The sequence below is a fragment of the Cryptomeria japonica genome, unplaced genomic scaffold (assembly GCF_030272615.1).
Source record: "Cryptomeria japonica unplaced genomic scaffold, Sugi_1.0 HiC_scaffold_146, whole genome shotgun sequence".
NCBI lineage: Eukaryota > Viridiplantae > Streptophyta > Pinopsida > Cupressales > Cupressaceae > Cryptomeria > Cryptomeria japonica.
The window spans coordinates 18,615-39,727 of record NW_026728968.1 but is presented as its reverse complement, the minus strand read 5'-3'; the positions used below and the strand labels follow the sequence as shown (position 1 = coordinate 39,727).

General features: G+C 35.0%; 4 protein-coding genes and 1 non-coding gene across 5 annotated transcripts; 2 read left to right on the top strand and 3 right to left on the bottom strand.

Annotated features, from left to right (window-relative positions):
- Nucleotides 1-7,427: 7,427 nt before the first annotated feature.
- On the bottom strand, nt 7,428-8,846 carry LOC131028340 (nudix hydrolase 2-like; the record flags this gene model as incomplete). The annotated part of the gene is made up of 6 exons (XM_059215459.1): nt 7,428-7,756; nt 7,867-7,975; nt 8,061-8,095; nt 8,211-8,261; nt 8,368-8,445; nt 8,703-8,846. Coding segments are annotated over 6 exons (600 nt in total), but the record flags the coding sequence as incomplete, so codon positions are not given.
- Nucleotides 8,847-8,885: 39 nt separating this feature from the next.
- LOC131866467 (nudix hydrolase 8-like) lies at nt 8,886-9,396 on the bottom strand. The gene is made up of 2 exons (XM_059215458.1): nt 9,068-9,396; nt 8,886-8,966 (listed from the first exon to the last, which is right to left on the bottom strand). Exons 1-2 carry the CDS (start codon nt 9,257-9,259, stop codon nt 8,886-8,888), a joined length of 273 nt encoding a protein of 90 aa, XP_059071441.1. The 5' UTR covers nt 9,260-9,396.
- Nucleotides 9,397-12,075: 2,679 nt separating this feature from the next.
- On the top strand, nt 12,076-12,783 carry LOC131028402 (uncharacterized). The gene is made up of 3 exons (XR_009365078.1): nt 12,076-12,142; nt 12,233-12,619; nt 12,727-12,783. It is a non-coding gene; the product is annotated as an uncharacterized LOC131028402 (transcript).
- Nucleotides 12,784-12,866: 83 nt separating this feature from the next.
- On the top strand, nt 12,867-13,662 carry LOC131028339 (nudix hydrolase 2-like). Its single transcript, XM_059215457.1, has 3 exons — nt 12,867-12,925; nt 13,031-13,139; nt 13,226-13,662. The coding sequence occupies exons 1-3, from the start codon at nt 12,867-12,869 to the stop codon at nt 13,406-13,408; spliced, it is 351 nt and encodes a 116-aa protein (XP_059071440.1). The 3' UTR covers nt 13,409-13,662.
- A 3,679-nt stretch (nt 13,663-17,341) lies between these two features.
- On the bottom strand, nt 17,342-18,800 carry LOC131028401 (nudix hydrolase 8-like; the record flags this gene model as incomplete). Its single annotated transcript, XM_057958666.2, has 5 exons — nt 17,342-17,462; nt 17,579-17,613; nt 18,216-18,353; nt 18,442-18,507; nt 18,602-18,800. Coding segments are annotated over 5 exons (559 nt in total), but the record flags the coding sequence as incomplete, so codon positions are not given.
- Between the last annotated feature and the right edge of the window lie 2,313 nt (nt 18,801-21,113).

The following is a 21,113-nucleotide window of genomic DNA, read 5'->3' as shown; positions in this document are numbered from 1 at the left end:
ATTTTGTTAATTTTCATAAGCAATTCCTGCTTTGAGCATTTGAAATCCTTTAAGATTATACAATTTTTCCCCTTCCATAGGTTCCACACCAACATGGAAGGGGAACATGTCCGTATGCCACCACATAAATGACTTTGATAAAGTTTTGACCAGCCAAGCATGGAAGTGACAAAGTCTCCATTTGTAGAGCTACTCTAATTGAGTTTGCCTTGTAGCCAGTCCCAAATAACACTTTGATACCAATGGGTATTGCAAAAGTATACGGTCATAGGATTCCTTGACTTCTTTACACATAATGCATTTGGTAGGCCCACAAACATCCACCCTATGGAGCCAATCACTAGTCGATATTTTTTAATGTAACATCATCCATAAGAATGCTGCCACCTTGGGAAGAAGGTGACTACCCCAACAAAGATTATTCTACCATTCAAGTTTCTCTCTAACATTACACATGATCTAGTACCCATCCAAACCAAATACCTTCTGAACTTGGCCCCACACCAAATTATTTCATCTTCCTGCTCATTTAAATACACCTCACACTCCCTCAACAGAGCCACAAACTTGATATGCACCTCCTCATCAATCCCCAAGTCATCTAACTTCCTCTACCATCACCTAACCACATAATTGGTCTCCATCCTCTTAACATAGTCTTCCACCTTATACCTCACCTTCTATATCATGAATATATGTCTTAATTGTTTGATAGAGTTATCTTCACCTAGAGGAGGATAGCCCTCCCATGAATCCTCGCAAAAGCCCATCGAGCCACCATTTTTGATACTTCTATCAGTGATGAGATGATGTCACTTGCACAAAAATTCCACACTACAAATCCTTGAGGGGGGTTGGCAATAGTTACAATCCTATTTGGATCCCTCGTATACAAATACTTATACTGCATTAGCCTACACCACGACTTGTTGTCCTAAAAAATATTCTTGAAATTGTATTTGTTTCACAATTTAAACTAAGCTTTGACATATTTTAATTTAGAGAGAAAATGGAACATTTGGTGCCTACCTAAGGAGCTTCACCCTAGCTATTTTCATAAAATATTTAATGAAAATCCTTATCCTTCACCTACATATTTTCAAATGTGAATGAACATCTAAAAAGGAATTTACTCGAATAATGGTGACTTGTATAGGGTAAAGGTATGAAACCGAGCAAAAGATAATACAAATTTCAAAGGAGAATGTAAATATACTCATGTCATCTTCACATAAGAATCTATCCATCTTCTCCATTATATTACTTAAATCTAGTCAATAATTTATTCGTATATGAGTTGAATTTTGCAATTGGATGACGATTAGGTGGGTTCTTTCTAATTTTTTTTTGACATTGGCATGAGACTAATACTTTTTAAAAACTCCTCATTTTATCATGACTATGATGATGCGAAATATTGGATTTTCCTTTCGAGGCTTCATCAACTTGGACCATCGCTATTTACACCCTTTGATTTGTCGAGAGAGGAGCTCCATGTCTAAAGAGGAGAATTTATTATTTTGAATCAAGAATGTGTTAGTATTAGAAATAGTCATTTGATGCTTGGCCAGTGATTTCTTATTAGGAGTGTTGAGAAGCCTAACAATATATGAAGTGGTCTCCATTAATGTCTAGGAAGGGAATGTTCCTTGTCAAATTTTAACATTCATGTGTTATTTAATTTGACCTTTTGCTTCACCATCTTTAATTTTGTTTTCTTGGTTAAAATTTCTTTTTTTCTTTCTCCATTCACCATAGTTGGGAGATGTTAGGATATATACTATTTGAGTGATTCCCAATTTGACAATTTTGTAAGAGAAAGTGTTCCTTCATCCAATCCTTTGGTGGCTTTGTCTAAGGTGAGGTTACCCTCCCAATTATCTTCTTCTACTAGCTCCATTTATTGTTATTGTTGGTGTAATTAATTATTTATCTTGGATATTAGTACACCTTACTTAAGTTTACTTAGGTATACTTAGGTATATGCATATCATAGTAGTTTGGGTATGAGACATTTGGGTGTTTGTGCCACATTGGGATAGTGTGTTGTAGGAGAATTTCCAACTTTTGTGGTCTTATCTTGTTGTTACATTTCACATTCGGTGGGTGATCCACCTCTTGTGGAATATTATATTGTTTCTCGTACCTACCACATCTATTTCATACCTACCCTTGTTTCTCATTAAGCCAAATTTCATGTTTGTGTGCTCACATATCCATATAGCCTTGCCTATATAAGCAGGCTCATATTCATTGTATATATTGATTGATGATGTAGTTGATCAGTGTTTTCATCTTGATAGAATAGAGTTTATTCCTATCAATATTTTGTCTCTCTATTTTGTAATTTTCATTGAGCTCTTGATCTTGGAAAAATCTCACATGGTATCAGAGCTTAGAGGGTTTCATTAAGTTGTCTTTGAGAAGCATTTTGGAGGCTTCAATTTTTGGATCTGGGGAGCTGCTCTTTTTAGGTGTGTCCTATGTCAGTTTGGACATCATGGTTGAATCTAGGAGTCTATTTCCATGAATTTTAACTATAAATTTGGCCTATTTTGGAGAAAGTCGATTTTGGAGGAAAAATTTAGCCTATTAAGCTACATGGTACGATTTTACTAAAAAGAATGTGTTTTTTTCTGCAAAATATTTCAATATTTATTAAAATATATTTTTCGCAGTTTTAATATTTGATTTTTTGTAAAAGTTTAAAAAAATTATTTATGGGGGTCCGCAGACCCCCCTCTTGTGCATGTACCACTGATTTTAATTTTTGTAGGGCAATTTTTGGTGGCTCGTGCCACAGTACCGCCCTACCCTCTATCTTTCCGCAGAGTTCGTACCGTTGCTGACAACAACAACTTTACCGACGCTACCCCCCAGAAGTCCGTGCTCCGCCGCTGCCGTGTGTTTTCTGCCGATGCCCCGACATTCCGGTCTCCGACTACTTTCATTTCCACCAGCCACTACCACCTCCTAAACCTCCCGCTAGGATGCTTCATCCTCATCAGGGTGTCGTGTTCCTGCCACCACCCGAACCTCCTGTTGGGATGCTTCGTCCTCGTCGGGGTGTCGTGTTCCCGCCACCTCTTGACTTGATTTCTATGCCGACCGATGCAACCTCTACACCGACGCCACTGCTTCATCTCAACAAGAACTTGCGATCCTATCTTGACGGGCCTAGGCCACCACGTGACAACTTTTCACTGGTTCATTGAACCCCGTCAGCCCAAAGTATAGCTACCCAACCACCACGTGGCATTTTTTTATTGGCCTATCAAGCCATCATTAGCCACTTGAGACAACTGCATCAACGCCACATAGCGGACAATTATTCGTTGGAACTACCTAGTTGATAGTACACATGACCTCCATACCGTATTCGTACTGACATTACATCGGACACATCAACATTATCGACCAGTCATAGGATGCCACATCATTAGGTCCGTATAGTATGGTCACCCAGTCAATAGGGTGGTGAAGTTTTCCCGATGGCTAGACAACTGCCAATTTTAAGCCCACGAAATGTCGATGTAAGCACACCTCAGCATTTTTTTGAAAATTTGAAGGCCCCATTCTTGAGCCTTGCATTTCATCTCCTCATATTGATAGCACATCACCTCTTGAACCTGATGATGCAACTAGTGCGACAATTTTTCCTTCTTGTGATTTAGTGCAGTAAGATATTTTATGTCTTCTAGCTTCAGTTCATTGGGATGACTACTTGACATACATTGCAAGTTTGTTTATGGAGTCATACATTGCAGATTTGGGAGAAATCATTGATTACATTCATCTTCTCTTTGATGAAGATGATCCTTCTTTGATTGTTGTGAGGGAACATTCTAACCCTCTTCTGCATTCTCTACATGATCATTCTTTAGAGGTTGACATGATTGTGGATACTTTCGTACAACAATCAGAGGAGGTCTCTTTATTCTTTGAGGAGACATGTGAGTCTTTGGATATTGTTCTACATTCTCCTCCACTAGATCTTGGAGTGCCCATTTCAGCAGTGTGGACTAGTTCACCATCTTTGGAGGGGGTATCATTCAACATCAACATGGGGACACTTGAGTAGTTTTCAGAGATTCTATTCATCATGCATTTTTTTCCTACCTCTTCCCTTCATGATTGGGGAGACTTCATGGATACACCTTTGGTTTTGTTTCCTCCTAAGGGGAGGAACATTGTTTGACGTTCATGGAGCAATTTCTTCATTCAGCATCGAGCTTCTATCATTGGTGTAGATTCTACATTGAGGTGGGGCTACCTAGTTTCTCTTCTTCTCTCATTTGGGGTGGAATTTTTCCTCACATGGGGTTTTGTTTCTCACATGCTTCTTTGAGAGTTTCTTTCTATATAGTTTTCATCTCTCTTTTTGTGGGATGGTTTTTTCCCATTGGGTTTTTCTCTCTTTCCTTTCTTTATGAGAGATTGCATTGGTTTGCATGCATTTACATTTGTACATGGGTACCTAACATGTCCTTGTATCCGGGACCTATCTTGCATTGCATAGTTGCATTGTATACTTAAGTGCATTTCCCTAAGTTGAACTTAAGCGGGGGTGTTGGTGTAATTAATTATTCATCTTGGATATTATTACACCTTACTTAAGTTTACTTAGGTACATGCATTTCATAGTAGTTTGGGTATGAGACACTTGGGTATTTGTGCCACATTGGGATAGTGTTTTGTAGGAGAATTTCCACCTTTTGTGGTCTTATCTTTTTGTTACATTCCACATTCGGTGGGTGATCCACCTTATGTGGAATATTATATTGTTTCTCCCACCTACCACACTTATTTCCTACCTACCCTTGTTTTTCATTGAGCTCTTGATCTTGGAAAAATCTCATAGCTATAAAGCAAGATGTGCGGTATTCTCTAAAAGATAATCAAATAAAATTTAAGTATTTTTATTGTGTAACACCTTATTCTTGGAAGAGCGCTCAATAAGGTCATGAGAAGCCTCATGGGAGGAATCTTAGGTGGAATTATTGATTGAATTTATAGGATTTGGAAGTGAATGGAAAAAGATGAATGTCTAGTACTAGAGTCTCATTGGCTTTTTAGGTGGAGGAAATCAAATGAGGATCACCATATATAGGGGAATAAGTAACTAGAGATTTCAACCAGCCAATGAGATTTGTTGCTTCAAAATATTTTTCCAAAGGTAAATGAGGTTGAATGATATTTCCTTTAGTCTTTATGTTGAAAATATCCTCAACAATTAAGAGGGTTGTAGAGCTATTTGAAATGTATTTAATACAATTCATTGAAGAATTACCTCTATTCAAATAATCAAAAAGAGAATTGGAAGATAATAAATCTCCACCTTCTGTTTCCATTTAATAAATTTAGAAATTAGTTCAATCTCTTTTGAGTGAGGTTAATTAAAGTCCAATTCAACACAAATACAAAGATATAGATGCCAAATGCCTCATCAGTAAAATTCTCATTTAGGCTAATAAAGAAGCCTAAAGCATCTTAAAATTCTCAAAGGAATCCCTCATATCAATACTTAGACCCGGAAGATTATAAAGTTGGGTCCGAATCAACATTTTCCCTAAAACTTGAGTAAGAGGGTTAAAATTAGGTTCATAATCCTTGATGAAGAATCCCAACCCATCCATCACCAACAATCAATCAAATATTATATTCTTTTTTTAATTCAGCAAAAGCATACTCCACCAAGAAGAATCCATTGGATAGATATTTAAATTTAACCTTAGTGTCCCACTTATGCATTAACCAATTTATAATTCTTGAATGAGCAAGCCATTTCCTAGTCCATTTGACAAAGAAGGCACATTCCTTTAGATGACACACAATATGCTAATATTTTATGAGGTAATAATAATCACTTCGCTTTTAACAATACGATATTTCTCGGGTTCAATTGGATTGTGATGATTAGGTGTGGCTTTAGGGGTCCACTATTATTCTCCAAGTATGTAGAGGCCCATGGGAAAAAGTAATGTGAAGGAAAATGTTGTAAATATTACTAAGATTTATGTGTATAACCAAGAGGGATACAATTTGCACTAGTGGTCATGACTAAGGTCCATTTTCCTTGATTACCAAAACACAATTTGATACAATTTAGTGATTGGTAGATAATCTTGATCACCCTAGGGCTCTATTATTTCTCAATATTTTTTATTTTCATCAATGAATTTTTTCAAATCACTAGAAATTCATAAAAAATCCTAGAAAATTTGGATGAAAAGTAGCAAATATAACTATTATAATTATTGTTAATTATAAAATATATCAAGTCTAATGTTTAATTTAATATATTATAAAATTAAAAATAAAATTCAAATATATGTGTTAAGAAAATTGAGAGTAGATTAAACAACAAACATAGTTTAATAAAGACAATGAATTACATGGTTCATCAAAGGTGGCTATGTCCGTAGAAAAGTGAATTGTTTTTTTTCCTTGAATGATCGTAGCAATTACATCAAGTTTCATCAACTTCAAATATTATCTTCATCAATTTTTTGTAAAACTTCTCATTTACAACAAAGAGTCAAAAGATATGGGAATGTTAAAGGTTGGGGAAATTGAAAGGGTGTGCTTGTTGGATTTCACAACTAAACAATATATTCTCAAGTGAAACTACCAAAAGAACAACTCACAATGAGAATTTAGAAATATTTTCCAGAAATATAAGTGATCGTATATGCACTCCTATATATGTAGTTACATAGCTAACAAATAGATGTATGGTATTGACATGTGGACTATTACGTCAATCGTACTTTTTATTTTTGGGGTTTTGACATACTTTAGTATAATTCAAAATAGTTTTTCTACATTAATTATTTTAACTAAATATGCATGACTTGTCTAATACACTGGTATAGAATAAAAGGTTTGTAAATAGTTATGTTAATGTTGTCCAACAAATTAGAAATGGGATTTTTTTAATATAAAGTAATGGAAGGTAATTATAAATAAATAAATACCACTATTCGTTACATGGGCGATTACTATACATGAATCTCAAGAATCAACACTCAACAATCCAAGGCTAAAATTTTACAACTTTGTCTAGGGTTAATTAATAAAGGGTCTTCGAAGAGAACCACCATTTAATTCCTTTGATCAATATATACAATATATACATTTTACATAAGATCAACCACTCATAATTTGTGATATAAATCCATTAAGTATTAGTTTCAATGTGTAGGAATGAAATAAATAAACAAGCAAAAATCTCTTTCCAAGCTCATTTCATGCAACCAAAAGAAATCATGATGTACAAATTCCTCAAAATTAAGATTGTTACAAATCTTTCATTGGATTAAATATAAACAAATATATAATAAAAAAATTTCTCAAACTTTTGATAAAAATATTGTATGTACAAAACATGTAGACAATACAAAAAAATAAATAAAAAAATATCTCTCTTAACATGTTAAACATAATATTCTCTGAGGTAATCGTTGCACCTCCTTATGCAACGTGCAAGCAATTTCTAGACCTAACTAGGATGGATGTATTAAAGTGAGTGCCTGGCATCCATTCTAGCTTTGTTCTTCGGTTTGCCGATAAATTATTGAGAATAGAGGGCATTGCAGTAGAATGCAGAGGGTTTGCGCGAGTTAGACGATATCCCAATGCCTGAAAATCCTTTACATCGTCCGTTGACGTTGGCAACACACACGCCGATCATATCTTTTAAAAGTTTGCTTTGCTGATTTTTAGGTTGAGATGCAAATTCTTCTATCGCCATCCACTAAAAAAAAAAAAAAAACAAGTTATTTAATTTGAACCCCAGTTTAAACGAATATTGAAACTATCCAGCTTAACAAATATCGAATCACCGCCGCATGTTTAAACGCGTACCTTGGCTGCAGAAATTTCGGTATCTTGCACCACAATATTAGAAGAAACGGATCTCAACAGACACACGAAGAGCATATCCGATTTTCCAAAAGGGGCATTGTGACCATCCCTGCAGTTCATGAAGGTATAACTTATCATTCTTTGTACCAACTATGAAACGAGTTATAACTTTGTGTAATGAAAGTTTTGCTTACCTGAAGCCAACCACTTCTACGAATTCTGCATCAATCTGTAAAAGCACAAGAATATAGTTTGGATTATAAGAAATTATATTGCAAAGAAGTTAAAAATCCCGATTCAAAGGAAAAAGATGAGGTAAGTGACATTAGGTAAGTGACGTTTACCCCTGTTTCTTCGTGAACTTCTCTTATGGCCCCTTCCTTAATGCCTTCCCCCTACCAGAAACAAATTGCCCATAATATATTAGCGGGCTTCATGTAATTTCATGTAAAAATTGAAGTGTCATAAATTTGGTTTGATAACTGAATTTGACCCTGATACCTGGTTAATCCTTCCTGTTGGCATCTTCCACAACCCAGAATCTTTGTAAGGTCCACACTTTTCCTGAACTACTAGAACCTACATTGCCATTGTCATAATAATTTATGTATTTATCACTTCAAGCCATTGACCCACAACCGCTATTAAAATAACATTAAGGGGGTAGTCATTATATTAATTATACATTTTCCCAGTGATTAAGAAAATCAAATCCTTTTAACACAAACAAACACTTTAAAATACTCGACATCTTTTCACAGTTACATTGCTATGGAGCGGAGGAGAATATTAAGCAGAACTGCGCTACATTCGGATATACCTAATATTACAATTACCTGTCCCTCCTCGTTGAATACAAAAGCTGCAATTCCCACTTGATGTGAGGCATTATCAGGGATGGTAGGAGGAGATTGAGGGATCCAATACACTAACATCACATATGAAGGCAATTCACCAAACACCGTTGAAGCATAAACGAATGGCTTGGAGTGAGAAAAACATCAATGGAGATAGCGAATTTATGAAAAACCGACCTCAATCGCAACGGGGACTAGCTTCGCCTGGCCCTTGGGCACTTTAATCCACACCCCCTTCTTTCCCTGTATACCCATTGATCCAACAAGTGTTATGAATTGAAGGAATTACTTACTAATGTCTTGAGAGATTTGTATTTAGAGTTAACAAAGCAGTAAACACTGACCTGGCGTGCCCAATGAGAAAGTGATGCCCTGAGCGAAGCTGCAAAACGAGTAGCATCGTTTTGCATATTCCCAATGTCAACAACCACACCATCATATCTGTCTTCCTGGGCTTTGAGCACTTCACATATTTCGTACAAAACAGTGTCAACATCATTAGTGGTAGCCGAAACCTCGTTTGTTGGGAATGCCATTGTGCAGTGTAAACACCACCCGCCAAAAAAATATTCAATAACTAGCGATGCAAATTGAATTTGGCTTCTGAGTACCCCTGCGAGCAGGATTGAATTTGGCTTCTTCCTATTTCCAAATCGTGTGCAAAACAGATTGAATTAAATTAGCGCCAGTGCAATAATAGTATGTGGTAGAGTTTATATATATATATAAAATCGTGGCAACAACTAGAGAAAGTTTCTGGGATTTCAGACGAATGCTTCGGCGCGGGTAACAACTAACTAGCGCTACCCTTCCTTACAGCGTAAGCGTAGCAATAATGAAATTGGATACCTGAAAAACTTATCAGAAATTCGCAGAAAGGCTATTGAAACTTCTTGTTAGTGAACAAGTAAGCGCGCTGGGTACTACGTTTCAATAATAACAATAAGAAAACAGAAAAGCGCGTGACTAAATATTCGAAGGCTGAAACAGTGATAACGAAGCAGTAAGCGTTTAACCTTGCCACGCAGGTTTCGATTGCGACTCTCCGTATTTTATTGACATTCCATATATGCTACGACTATTTGTTCGCGTTGACCCTTTCTGAAAACAAATAAATACTCTATAACAAGTATTGCATGGAAACAATCGGATGTTAAACTTTGTTGGACACTCTATCCTAAGCTTCACCTAAAGTACAGTCACTTGGAGAGGAGACACTTACTAAAGCAGTAATTTCAAACAAAGAATTCACATATTATGCTAGACCACCCATAGATGGTGAGAGAACATCATTTGATGCTTTAAGATAAAATATTTTGTTGAATTACATAAGAAATAAGTGCAATATATTATTATTTGTATGATTGCAACTTTTTTGTTATATATTAGCGAGTGTTCAATTAGCTAACACCACTTGTGGAACAAAGAGTATGTTTCATTCACCATGGGAAAGTATGCTTAAAGTTAGGATTTCATGTTTTATGTCTAGTGAATCCAAGTATAAATTGTATTGATTTAATATTATAATACGTTGTGTTTATGGGGCCAAATGGAAATGGGCACCCTGACTGGAAGGAATCTCGAGATTCTTTGGGCATGACAAAAATAAATCATGTCACTTGAAAATTGTAGTATGGTATGTAAGATCATCTTTTCTTTGTGAGATGTTTAAGAGTTTTTATGAGATTGTAAGATGTATAAGAAAAATTATGATTGTAATTCCAATGGCGAAGAAACCAAAACAAAAGGACATGATCGATGTCGTTTAAAGGAAACACAAAGTCCTACCAAAACTCTTGAGCATGCTACAACACATCCGTTGATTATAAATATTACAAATACTCAAAACTCTACAACATTCACATCCTCTTGATCACTTCATCATCTTCATCAACTAATACCTAATCCCTGAAATCATTACAAAAGCCTGAATATATAGAAGTCTTTTGAATTTAGAGATTATATAGATGATTCTACAATCAAGACCGATTTGATCATATATTTAATATTTTTTTATTTTAACTTTATTTTGTTCCTTCTAGAATATTTTTCTATTAACAAGATTTTGTGTATATATTTTGTCTTTCTCATTTAATGGCTACATTTCATTAGTGAGAGAAATTAAATCTTTCAACAAAAAATATAAATGAGGACAACTAGGATTGAAATTTCGAGTGAAAAAATGAAAGATAGATGATGTGATGTAATGGAAAAATCTGGGGATAAAGGAAGCAACAATGAATGGTGTGGTGGAAAAAAATGGGGACAAGGAAACCTCAAATCTCTTTTAGAATATTTATTTTTATTTTTGTTAAAAAAGGTCAACGTGAACAAATAGTCGTCGTATATTGAAAGTTAATAAAATACGAAGGTCGCGAGCGGAACGAACTGGGAGAGTCCCAAGAAGCTGCGCGGCAGGGTTAAACCTTTGAATTTGCTGCTTCATTAATCAGTGTATCAGAATCTGAATTTGCTTTGCCTTCAGCCTTTGAATTTTTTATTGTGAGATGGTCACGCGCTTCTCTGTATTATTATTACTAAGACGTAGCAGCATAGTTGTTCATTACCAAGAAGTTTCGATAGCATACTTGTCCCTAGCGCAGCATACTACTTCATCAACAAGAAGTTTCGATAGCCCCTCTGCGAATTTACGAAGAAAGCTAATAAATCATTTGCGTGTCCGTAGAATTTTTTAAGATAAAGTTTTTCCCTATTTGTCGTTGCTTTGCATACAAGTTTTCAGTTTTCCTTTTTGGTTTGTGTAACGCTTACGTTGTAAGGAAGGGCAGCGGTAGTTGGTTGTTAACAGCGCAGAAGAATTCGTCTGAAATCCCAGAAACCTCCTCTCATTGTTGCCAATAATATATATATATACACTTCCCCCCTCTACAACATATTACTATTGCACTACTAATTTAATTTAGTCTGTTAGGAAGTAGCCAAATTCAATCTTGCTCACAGAGCTACTCAGAAGGTTAGCATCTCTTCCTGCACCACTATGGTTCCTTTTCATTTCATTGTGCTAGGTATTGAACTATTTTTTGGCAGGTCGCTGCTTACACTGCACAATGGCATTCCCAACGAACGAGGTTTCGGCTACCACTAATGATGTTGAAACAGTTTTGAACGAAATATGTGAGGTGCTCAAAGCCCATGAAGATAGATATGATGGTGTAATTGTTGACACAGAGAATATGCAGAACGATGCTTGTCGTTTTGCAGCTTCGCTGAAGGCATCACTTTCTCAATGGGCACGCCAGGTCAGGGCTTACTGCTTTGTTAACTCTAAATACATATCCCTCAAGACAATAATAAATAGTAGCCTCAATTCATCATACTTGTTGGGTATATAGGGAAAGAAGGCGGTGTGGATTAAAGTTCCCAAGGAACAGGCGAAACTAGTACCCGTTGCGATTGAGGTCAGTTTTTCAAAACATCGCTGCTACCATCGACGTTTTTTTCCCTTCAACCCATTTGGCTAGGCTTCAATACTGATTGGTGGATTACAGGTGGGATTTGGGTACCACCACGCAGAGCCTTCATATGTGATGTTAGTGCATTGGATCCCTCAAACTCCCCCCACCATCCCTGATAATGCTTCACATCAAGCGGGAGTTGCAGCTTTTGTATTCAACGAGGAGGGAGAGGTAAAGATGTAATCCAGTTCTTATATATTGTAGTTACTCTGCTTAATATTCTCCTCCTGTCCGTAGCAATGTAACTGTGAAGTGTGAAAAGACATTCACTATTTTGAGTGGTTGTTCGTTTGAAGAGGTTTTTTTTTCCTTACATAAATTATCGTGACAATGGCAATATAGGTTCTAGTAGTTCAAGAAAAGTGTGGCCCTTACAAAGATTCCGGGTTGTGGAAGATGCCAACAGGAAGAATTAACCAGGTGTCAGGTTTAAATTTCCACATCAAACTAAATTCAAGACCCTGCAGTTTTTACATGAAATTACAAGACGATACCTAATGTACTTATCGGCAATTTGTTTCTGATAGGGGGAAGGCATTAAGGAAGGGGCCGTAAGAGAAGTTCAGGAAGAAACAGGGGTAAATGCCACTTACCTCACCTTTTTCCTCTGAATCAGGATTTTTACCTTATGTTCAATATAATTTCCGACATTTTTTTTTGATAATTTATGTATTTTCATGTACTCTTACAGATTAATACAGAATTTGTACAAGTGGTTGGGTTCAGGTAAGCAAAACTTTAATCATTAGAAAAAATTGTAACTTGTTTCATAGTTTGTACGAAGAAGGATAAGTTTGATCTAGCTCTCTAATAGTTGTGATTGAACTGCAGGGATGGTCACAATGCCCCTTTCGGAAAATCCGATCTGCTCTTCGTGTGTATGTTGAGATCTCTTTCTTCTAATATTGTTGTGCAAGATACCGAAATTTCAGTAGCCAAGGTACGTGTTTAAACATTATTTCAATATCGTTCAGTTGGATAACTTCAATATCGTTTAAGTGGGGCTTAAATTTGTTTTATTTTCAGTGGATGGCAATAGAAGAATTTGCATCTCAACCTAAAAATCAGCAAAGCAAACTCCTAAAAGATATGATCGGCGTGTGTGTTGCCAACGTCAACGGACAATGTGAAGGATTTTCAGGCATTGGGATATCGTCCAACTCGCGCAAACCCTCTGCTTTCTTCTGCACTGCCCTTAATTCTGAGTAAATTATCGGCATTTGCAAACTGAAGAACAAAGATAGAATGGATTTCAGCAATTTCATTCAATACATTCGTCCTAGTCATGTCTAGATATTCCTAGCACGCTCCGTGTAACAATGATTTCCTCGATAGAATATTATATTTAAGTTAACATGTTGGACGAGTATATCTTTTTTAATCAAGTTTTGAAATAAATACAAATTTTTCAATTATATTTGAAAAATATTTGTATTGTATATTTGACACTATGATCATTTGAAACAAAGATTTGTAACAATTTCATGTTTGAAGAATTTATATTTATGATTTCTTTTGTTTTTATGAAATGAGCTTAAGAACTATTTGTTTGTTGATTTATTTTGTTTCTACACATTAAAATTAGACTTTAGTGGACTTATACATAAATAAATGGTTGATTTTATGTAATATAAATATATTATAAATGAACTCATACATCATCTTTCTAAAATTATTTCTCATACACTTAAATTGTATTCTTAAGATGTAAATAAAAGAGTCACCAAATATATCATTAGACGATAGTGTGTACACACACAAACTTTACTTTAAAAAAATGACATTGTACAGTTGAAATAACATGGCACTACGCACTTATGATAACTTCCACTTCATCTTTAACGACTTTCTTTCATTGCACGTGAAGCATGAAGATGCTTTTAAAAAAATAATAGCTTTACAAAATGTTCATGCGGAGTACAACTATTCATAACTATTTAGCTAACTAGTTATCTAATGGTCATAGCCAACTATACATCTATGCAAATTTCTACTACATCTTTGTTATGCCAAATTCAGACCATAGTCTTTTCTATACATATAAATGTGGCCATGCACTCTATCAAAGGCGATATTTTCTTGAAATATGTTGTCTTTATGAATGCTTTTTTTATTGTTAAAATTTACCCTCGTATGATTTACTTGAAAATGTATGATGTGCATTCTTATCTATGCTGTAAAATATGACACTTGAAATTTGTGAAATATTTTTTATCTTCGCCTCTACATTTTTTTCTTGTTATTTCTACATTTATTTAGAATTCCCTTATATTTGGTATCAAAACCTATTGCTTTCATAGATATCTTTTTGCTATAGTGTATATATTGCCCTTTCTTGCATAGTCTATTTGCATCCAACTCCTAAACTCCTCCAACTGTACTATTTTCAAACTTTTTATTTTACATACTTGCTTTGATTTAGGTATCAGAAATAAATTTATTTTACTTCCCCTAATTCCTAACTAAGCTCTAGTGACTAATTAATTTTTGTTATACATAAAACTTTGATATTAGCTAGTTACAGTGTGCTGAGACTGGTTGTATTATAATACTACTTTGAAATAGAAACATGGAATCAATTTTGTTTCAATAATCTACTTATCCATTGCTAACTGCACCTTAAGGGATCAATCCTTAGTAGGATTTTTGTGTTTAAAGAATTCATACCAAATACAATCCATTCTTGTGAGAAGGTAGATTTTAAAAATTCAATAATAGATGCAACAAGACTCCAATTATCCAAAATCCATAATCTAAAGTCTATACTGTCCAGAGATAGAAAATTGTACTTTGGAATAAAAGGCTTTCATTTCCTATCATATTAATTAACTCTACTTGTGAGTTAAAAGTTTATTTTTAGGCATGCAGTGAGGTATGTTTTAGGCACGTAGAAGTTTTTTATTCAAGAGAACCAATGGCTTCAATAAATAGATAACAATCACAAAATTATAGAATAAAATTATACACAACAAAGAATAAGCTGGCTACATAATAACTCCAAATCAAAACTCCTTGGTCTAACTGTTTTTTATTCCTTCTTTGGTGTTTCCTTACATAGTTGGTGCCTTCAGGTGGGGCTTGAATCCTTTTTCTTTATAGGATGGCATTTTGTGCATCAGTATCTTGCGCATTGAGTTTGTGGCTTGGGTTGGTACGACGTTTGGATAATCTTCTATTTCTCTACTTTTGCTAACCTAACTGTGGTTGTTTTTACCTTGGCGATAATTTGGAAGGCTAACTTGATCGAGGATTCTTTCAAGGTGGATCTTCTTAGGGGACTTGTTGTGCTCATTGATGTTGAAGAACCTATTGAGGTTGCTCTTAATATGGCATTGGTCTGTATGATGTAGTTTACTCCTAGTTATAATGAGTTGGACCATTTGGTGGATAGCAAGGTTCTTATTGCTCGGTGGACCCTCTTGATGCTCCTACCAGATTTTCTACTCTGTGTTGTTGCAAATTCACTATGGTGGTATTTTGTGCTTCTATTGCTTCTAGTTATTTGAGTACTTGCCATATTCAGTTACTTGTGGGCATGTTGTGTTCCCTTGGTTCTGATGACATTGGACCTATCAAGGTGCTCCAGGATGTCGTTGCTATAGTGATTTCTATTGTAAAAGGTTGAGGGATGCCTTTGAAAACCCTATGAGTGTTTTTGTGCTAGTCCATTTCTTGGGTATAATTTTTTGTGTTTTTTTGGAATGGCTAGATACTTTTTCTACCATAAAGCTTTTGGGTTTCTTTAGATCTATGTGGCTTGTGTTCACATGGTTTTTTGGCACCTTTAGTACTTTGTGATTTCTGTCCTTGCTAGAAATAATTTTTGGTCAAGGTGGTCCTATAGGTAAATGGTTGCGGGGTGACTTTCAAAATACACCATTTGATGTTTGTTCCCTTGACTGCTAATAAATATCATTAATTAGTGTTTTAAATATTTTTAAATAGAAATTTACATCTTAATTTTATAAAATATCTTTTTTACATGAAAATATTTTAATAATTTTTTGACAAACATAAACTAAGAATAAATAATAAAGGATCATAAATTGCATGCATTAATATTATCTAGAACTAACCTCAATAAATATATTAATGAAGTAATTGACATCCATTATATCTTTGTTTTTCAATTTTCACATGATTAAATTTTATAATCAATAATCTATTATAAATACTAAATAAATATATTATCGTACTTAATAATATACAAATAATTTAAATAAAATGTTATGAAGTTTCATTTTGTTTGGTAAAGAATAATGCTTTTAGATTTGTTATTGTTGATTCTATTTGAATATGTAATCATATATTAATAGAATCTTTACTAACTCAATGTTGAGATACAAAATTTAAATACGTATAAATAACAATGTTGACTTTATTTGTATTATAATAAATGTTGTTATTTATAAACCATCAAGTCTAAACTTAGAACGATGAAATGTTGTTTTAAAATGTTTTATATGCTTCCATGCATTAAACATTAGTGTCAATTTTTGTAAAATGGGAGGAGCAAAGACATGTATATTGTCTTGCACAAAAACTTATTAATTATCTTGTGTTATGTGAAAGTTCTAATAGTAAACAAAATTTAGTCAATAAAAATATCAATAAATACTATTAATTGATTTCTTAAATATTGTTTATGAAAAATTTACATCCTCAATTTATCAAAGATGAATATTCATTTTCAAAAACTATTATTATTTTTATATAAATTTTTTAATCAATACAAGTAAAGTAAAAATTAATCCCTAAATATTCTAAATACAAAACCAATTGACTTAAACGACTAGGACTAATAATATCTAGCCCTGATTATAGTGGATGTAATAAGTTGCTGACATCCATTCTGTCTATCTTTTCAAATTTGCAAAGTCCGATTATTGAGAATCAACGACACCGCAATAAAAAGCAGAGGGTTTGCGTGAGTTAGACGATATCCTAATGCTCGAAAATCATTTACATCGTCCCTCCATGTTGGCAACACACATGCCGATTATATCTTTTAGAAGTCTGCTTTGTTGGTTTTTAGGTTGAGATGCAAATTCTTCCATCGCCATCCATTGAAAAACAAAAACAAAAAATTGCTTGAACCCAAATTAAATTCCAATTTAGCGACATAGAATTACCACCATATGCTTAAACATGTACCTTGGCTGCTGAAATTTTTGTATCTTGCACAACAATGTTAGAAGAAACAGATCTCAACATGCACACGAAGAGCAGATCAGATTTTTTGAAAGGGGGATTATGACCATCCCTGCAATTTATGCACCCACAACTATTAGAGAGCTAAAAATTACTATTTCAACCTTATCCTTCTTCATACCAACCATGAAACAAGTTACAACTTTCTGTAATGAAAGTTTTTCTTACCTGAACCCAACCACTTGGACAAATTCTGTATCAATCTATAAAAGTGCATGAATATTCTTCAAATTATCAAAAAAAGTTGAAAATTATATTGAACAGAAGGTAAAAATCCTGATTCAGAGGAAAATGGTTAGCTAGGTGACATTTACCTGTTTCTTCCTGAACTTCTCGTATGACCCCTTCCTTAATGCCTTCCCCTTATCAGAAATAAATCGTCGATAATTGCATTAGTGGGCGTTCATGAAAAAGGGCATTGCCATAAATTTAGTTTGATGAGGATATTTAAACCTGATACCTAGTTAATCCTTCCTATTTGCATCTTCCACAACCCGAAATCTTTGTAAGGGCCACACTTTTCTTGAACTACTAGAACCTATATTGCCATTGTCACGATAATTTATGTATCAGATTTTTCACTTCAAACCACTAACCCACAACCACTATTAAAATAAAATTTATGGGTAATCATTATAGTAACTTTACATTTTCCCAGTTATGTAAGAAAAGAAAATCCTCTTAACACGAACAACCACTCAAAATAGTGAATGTCTTTTCACACTTGACAGTTACATTGCTATGGATAGGAGGAGAATATTAAGCAGAGTAACTACAATATATAAGAATTGGATTATGTTTTTACCTCTCCCTCCTTGTTGAATACAAAAGCTGCGATTCCCACTTGATGAGAAGCATTATCAGGGATGGTAGGAGGAGTTTGAGGGATCCAATTCACTAACATCACATATGAAGGCTCTGCATGGTGGTACCAAAATCCCACCTGCAATTCACCAAACACTATTGAAGCATAAAAAAATGGCTTGGAGTGTAAAACATTAATAGTTGTAGCAAAGTTTTGGAAAACTAACCTCAATCGCAACATGGACTAGTTTCACCTGTTCCTTGGGCACTTTAATCCAGATCGCTTTCTTGCCCTATACGCGCATCTATCCAACAAGTATGAATTGAAGGTACTATTTATTACTAAGGGATTTGTATTTTAGATTTAACATAGTGGGAATCATTGACCTGGTGTGCCCATTGAGAAAGTGATGCCTTGAGTGAAGCTACAAAACGAGAAGCATCCTTTTGCATATTCTCTATATCAACAATGACACCATTATATCTGTCTTCGTGGGCTTTGAGAACATCACATATTTTGCTCAAAATTGTTTCAGCATCATTGATAACATCATTAGTGTAAGCGACTAAGCAATGACTTGTCAACCTTTTGAATACAACTATGAGCAAGATTGGATTTGCAAATGCAAAATGAATTGATATGACTACAATAATAATTTGTGGTATAGAGAGGACATATATATATATATATATATATAAAGTGGCAACTGAAGTTTCTTGGATTTGAGAGGAATTCTTTGGGGATGGTAACAACCAACTACCACTACCTTTTGTCAGAAAAATGAAATAGGAAAACTTGAAACTTGTGGGCAAAGAAATGGATAAAAAGGAAAAACTTATGAACAATTGTGATACAGGGAAGCGCATGAACATCGTGAAGGTAAAGAAAGCTCAAATAAGGAAATACACTGATTAACGTACTAGTAAGCATTTAACATTCTTGTGCAGGTTCATTCTCCTTGTGTCCTCCTTGCCACAGTTTATTGACTTTCATATACGACGATTATTTGTTGAAATTGACCTTTTTTAAAAGTAAATAAATATTTTGAGAGAGGTTTGAGGTTTTCTTATCCTCATTTTCTTACATCTTGTTACATCGTCTATTGTTCAAGCCATTCATCCGACTCGAAATTTCAATACTAGTCATTCTCATCTTCCTATATAATTCACTTGACTATGTCTACCTTCTATGCTTAGACTTCAAGCTTAACAATGACAATGATGAAAAAAAAGGTATGTAAAATATTAAGCAATCAATCTTAATTAACGGTTTCAAATTAGTTAGAACTTGACTAGCTGAAATTGAGAGAATGATAACTCAATGATGAGCGAATAGTACCAAACCGGTACTGAGAGGGGGGGGATGAATCAGTACAGAAAAAAATACAGTCCTAAACCGGTTTAACCGTAGACACTTCAAATGACTGGCAGACAATGACACCGGTTTGAAATAGAGTGCAACTGGTAAAGCTAAGAATGTTTGAGACAAGCATTAATTGGTTACTCACTTAGCTTTTCACTCAACTCGAGACTACACTACCATTTCACCCTTATGCATAAACAGGTAATCTATCATCAGATCATAATAACAGCTAGTTCAACATGTTTTATTGATAGGCATAAAACACAGAACCATCATATGCTTGACAGACAATAGCAAAGCATCACAAGATAAAAGCATCACACACGACACACATATTTTTCACGTGGAAACCCAACTGGGAAAAACCACGGTGGGGATGAATACCCACAAACTATTTTTGAACTCTTTGGAAGTCCGCTCTGTTAGGATCCTTGTCTAGTTAGAGACATTACAATAGGTTCTGCTAGGAACCGATCCTGTTAGAGATCACCCAGTCAAGGGATGGCTACAATACTCGATTAAGGGTTAAACCCTGTTAAAGGTTACCTTGTTAGAGGATTTAAAGAACTCAATAGCTAAAGGATTTCGAACTCGGTAGCTTTGAATTACCCTGTTAAAGGATTTTCAACAAGCCGGTTAAGGCTACCCTGTTAAGGGATTTTCCAACTGTTGAGGTGGTTAGACATCAACAGGTATTACAATGATCTGGTAACAACACTCAATATCAATGCAGATCCACTTAAGCTCCTCTTCACCTTCTGCACTTACACTCTGTAGGTATCACTTCTCTCCTTTTGGTTTGGCAAGAATTACGTATCCCTTCTCTTGGATACACACACACACAACTTTTGCCAACAAATTTAGAGCAAGACACAACATTGACCTCATAGGAAAATAGATAGGTCAGTAGCATAAACCCTAAACCCTAAACCTGTTAGGTTAAGGAATTCAAACGGTTCAATCCTGACCGTCGAGCACAGTGCTTTAAATGCGACAGTCTTGATCCAATCTCAAGACATTCTCCATCGTCCATTTCCACCGATTTTATGGCGGCTGATAACCCATCACACGTTATCACTGTTTAACAGACTTCGCACATTCCTGAGGTAGATAGAAACAATCTCCCTCATGCAAGATCCTTCACGCACACAGGATTATGTGGCAACACGATCTGTTCTTCTTTACAATGCTAACTCATCACACAATATCACCGGTTGAGCCACATAGGCTTGAAGCACATCAACCAGAAACCCTGAAGTTGAGACTACCAACCAGTAGTCATACAACGCTTCCATGTGCCGGTTGCCATAATTGTATGCCGGTTCACCTTGAACAAACACACCATTTCACTTTGGCACAAATGTCGATTCACAGTGTTATACCAGTTCTCACATCTGCCAATTCACACCTCTTAAACATATTGACATCAATGACAACATACAATGTCATGATGTCCACATACCGGTTCACATAATGCCAACAATCTCCCCCTTTGGCATTGATGACAATATACAAAGATATCTCTCCACTTCACAT

Bases quoted from the DNA above. Each gene is read 5' to 3' on its own strand.
- LOC131866467 (XM_059215458.1), bottom strand. From the start codon at position 9,259: ATGGCATTCCCAACAAACGAGGTTTCGGCTACCACTAATGATGTTGAC. The intron at 8,967-9,067 runs GTCAGTGTTTAC...ATGGGTATACAG, and splicing joins TTTCTCATTGGGCACGCCAG to GGAAAGAAGGGGGTGTGGAT.
- LOC131028339 (XM_059215457.1), top strand. From the start codon at position 12,867: ATGTATTTTCATGTACTCTTACAGATTAATACAGAATTTGTACAAGTG. The intron at 12,926-13,030 runs GTAAGCAAAACT...ATTGAACTGCAG, and splicing joins GTACAAGTGGTTGGGTTCAG to GGATGGTCACAATGCCCCTT. The intron at 13,140-13,225 runs GTACGTGTTTAA...TTTTATTTTCAG, and splicing joins CCGAAATTTCAGTAGCCAAG to TGGATGGCAATAGAAGAATT.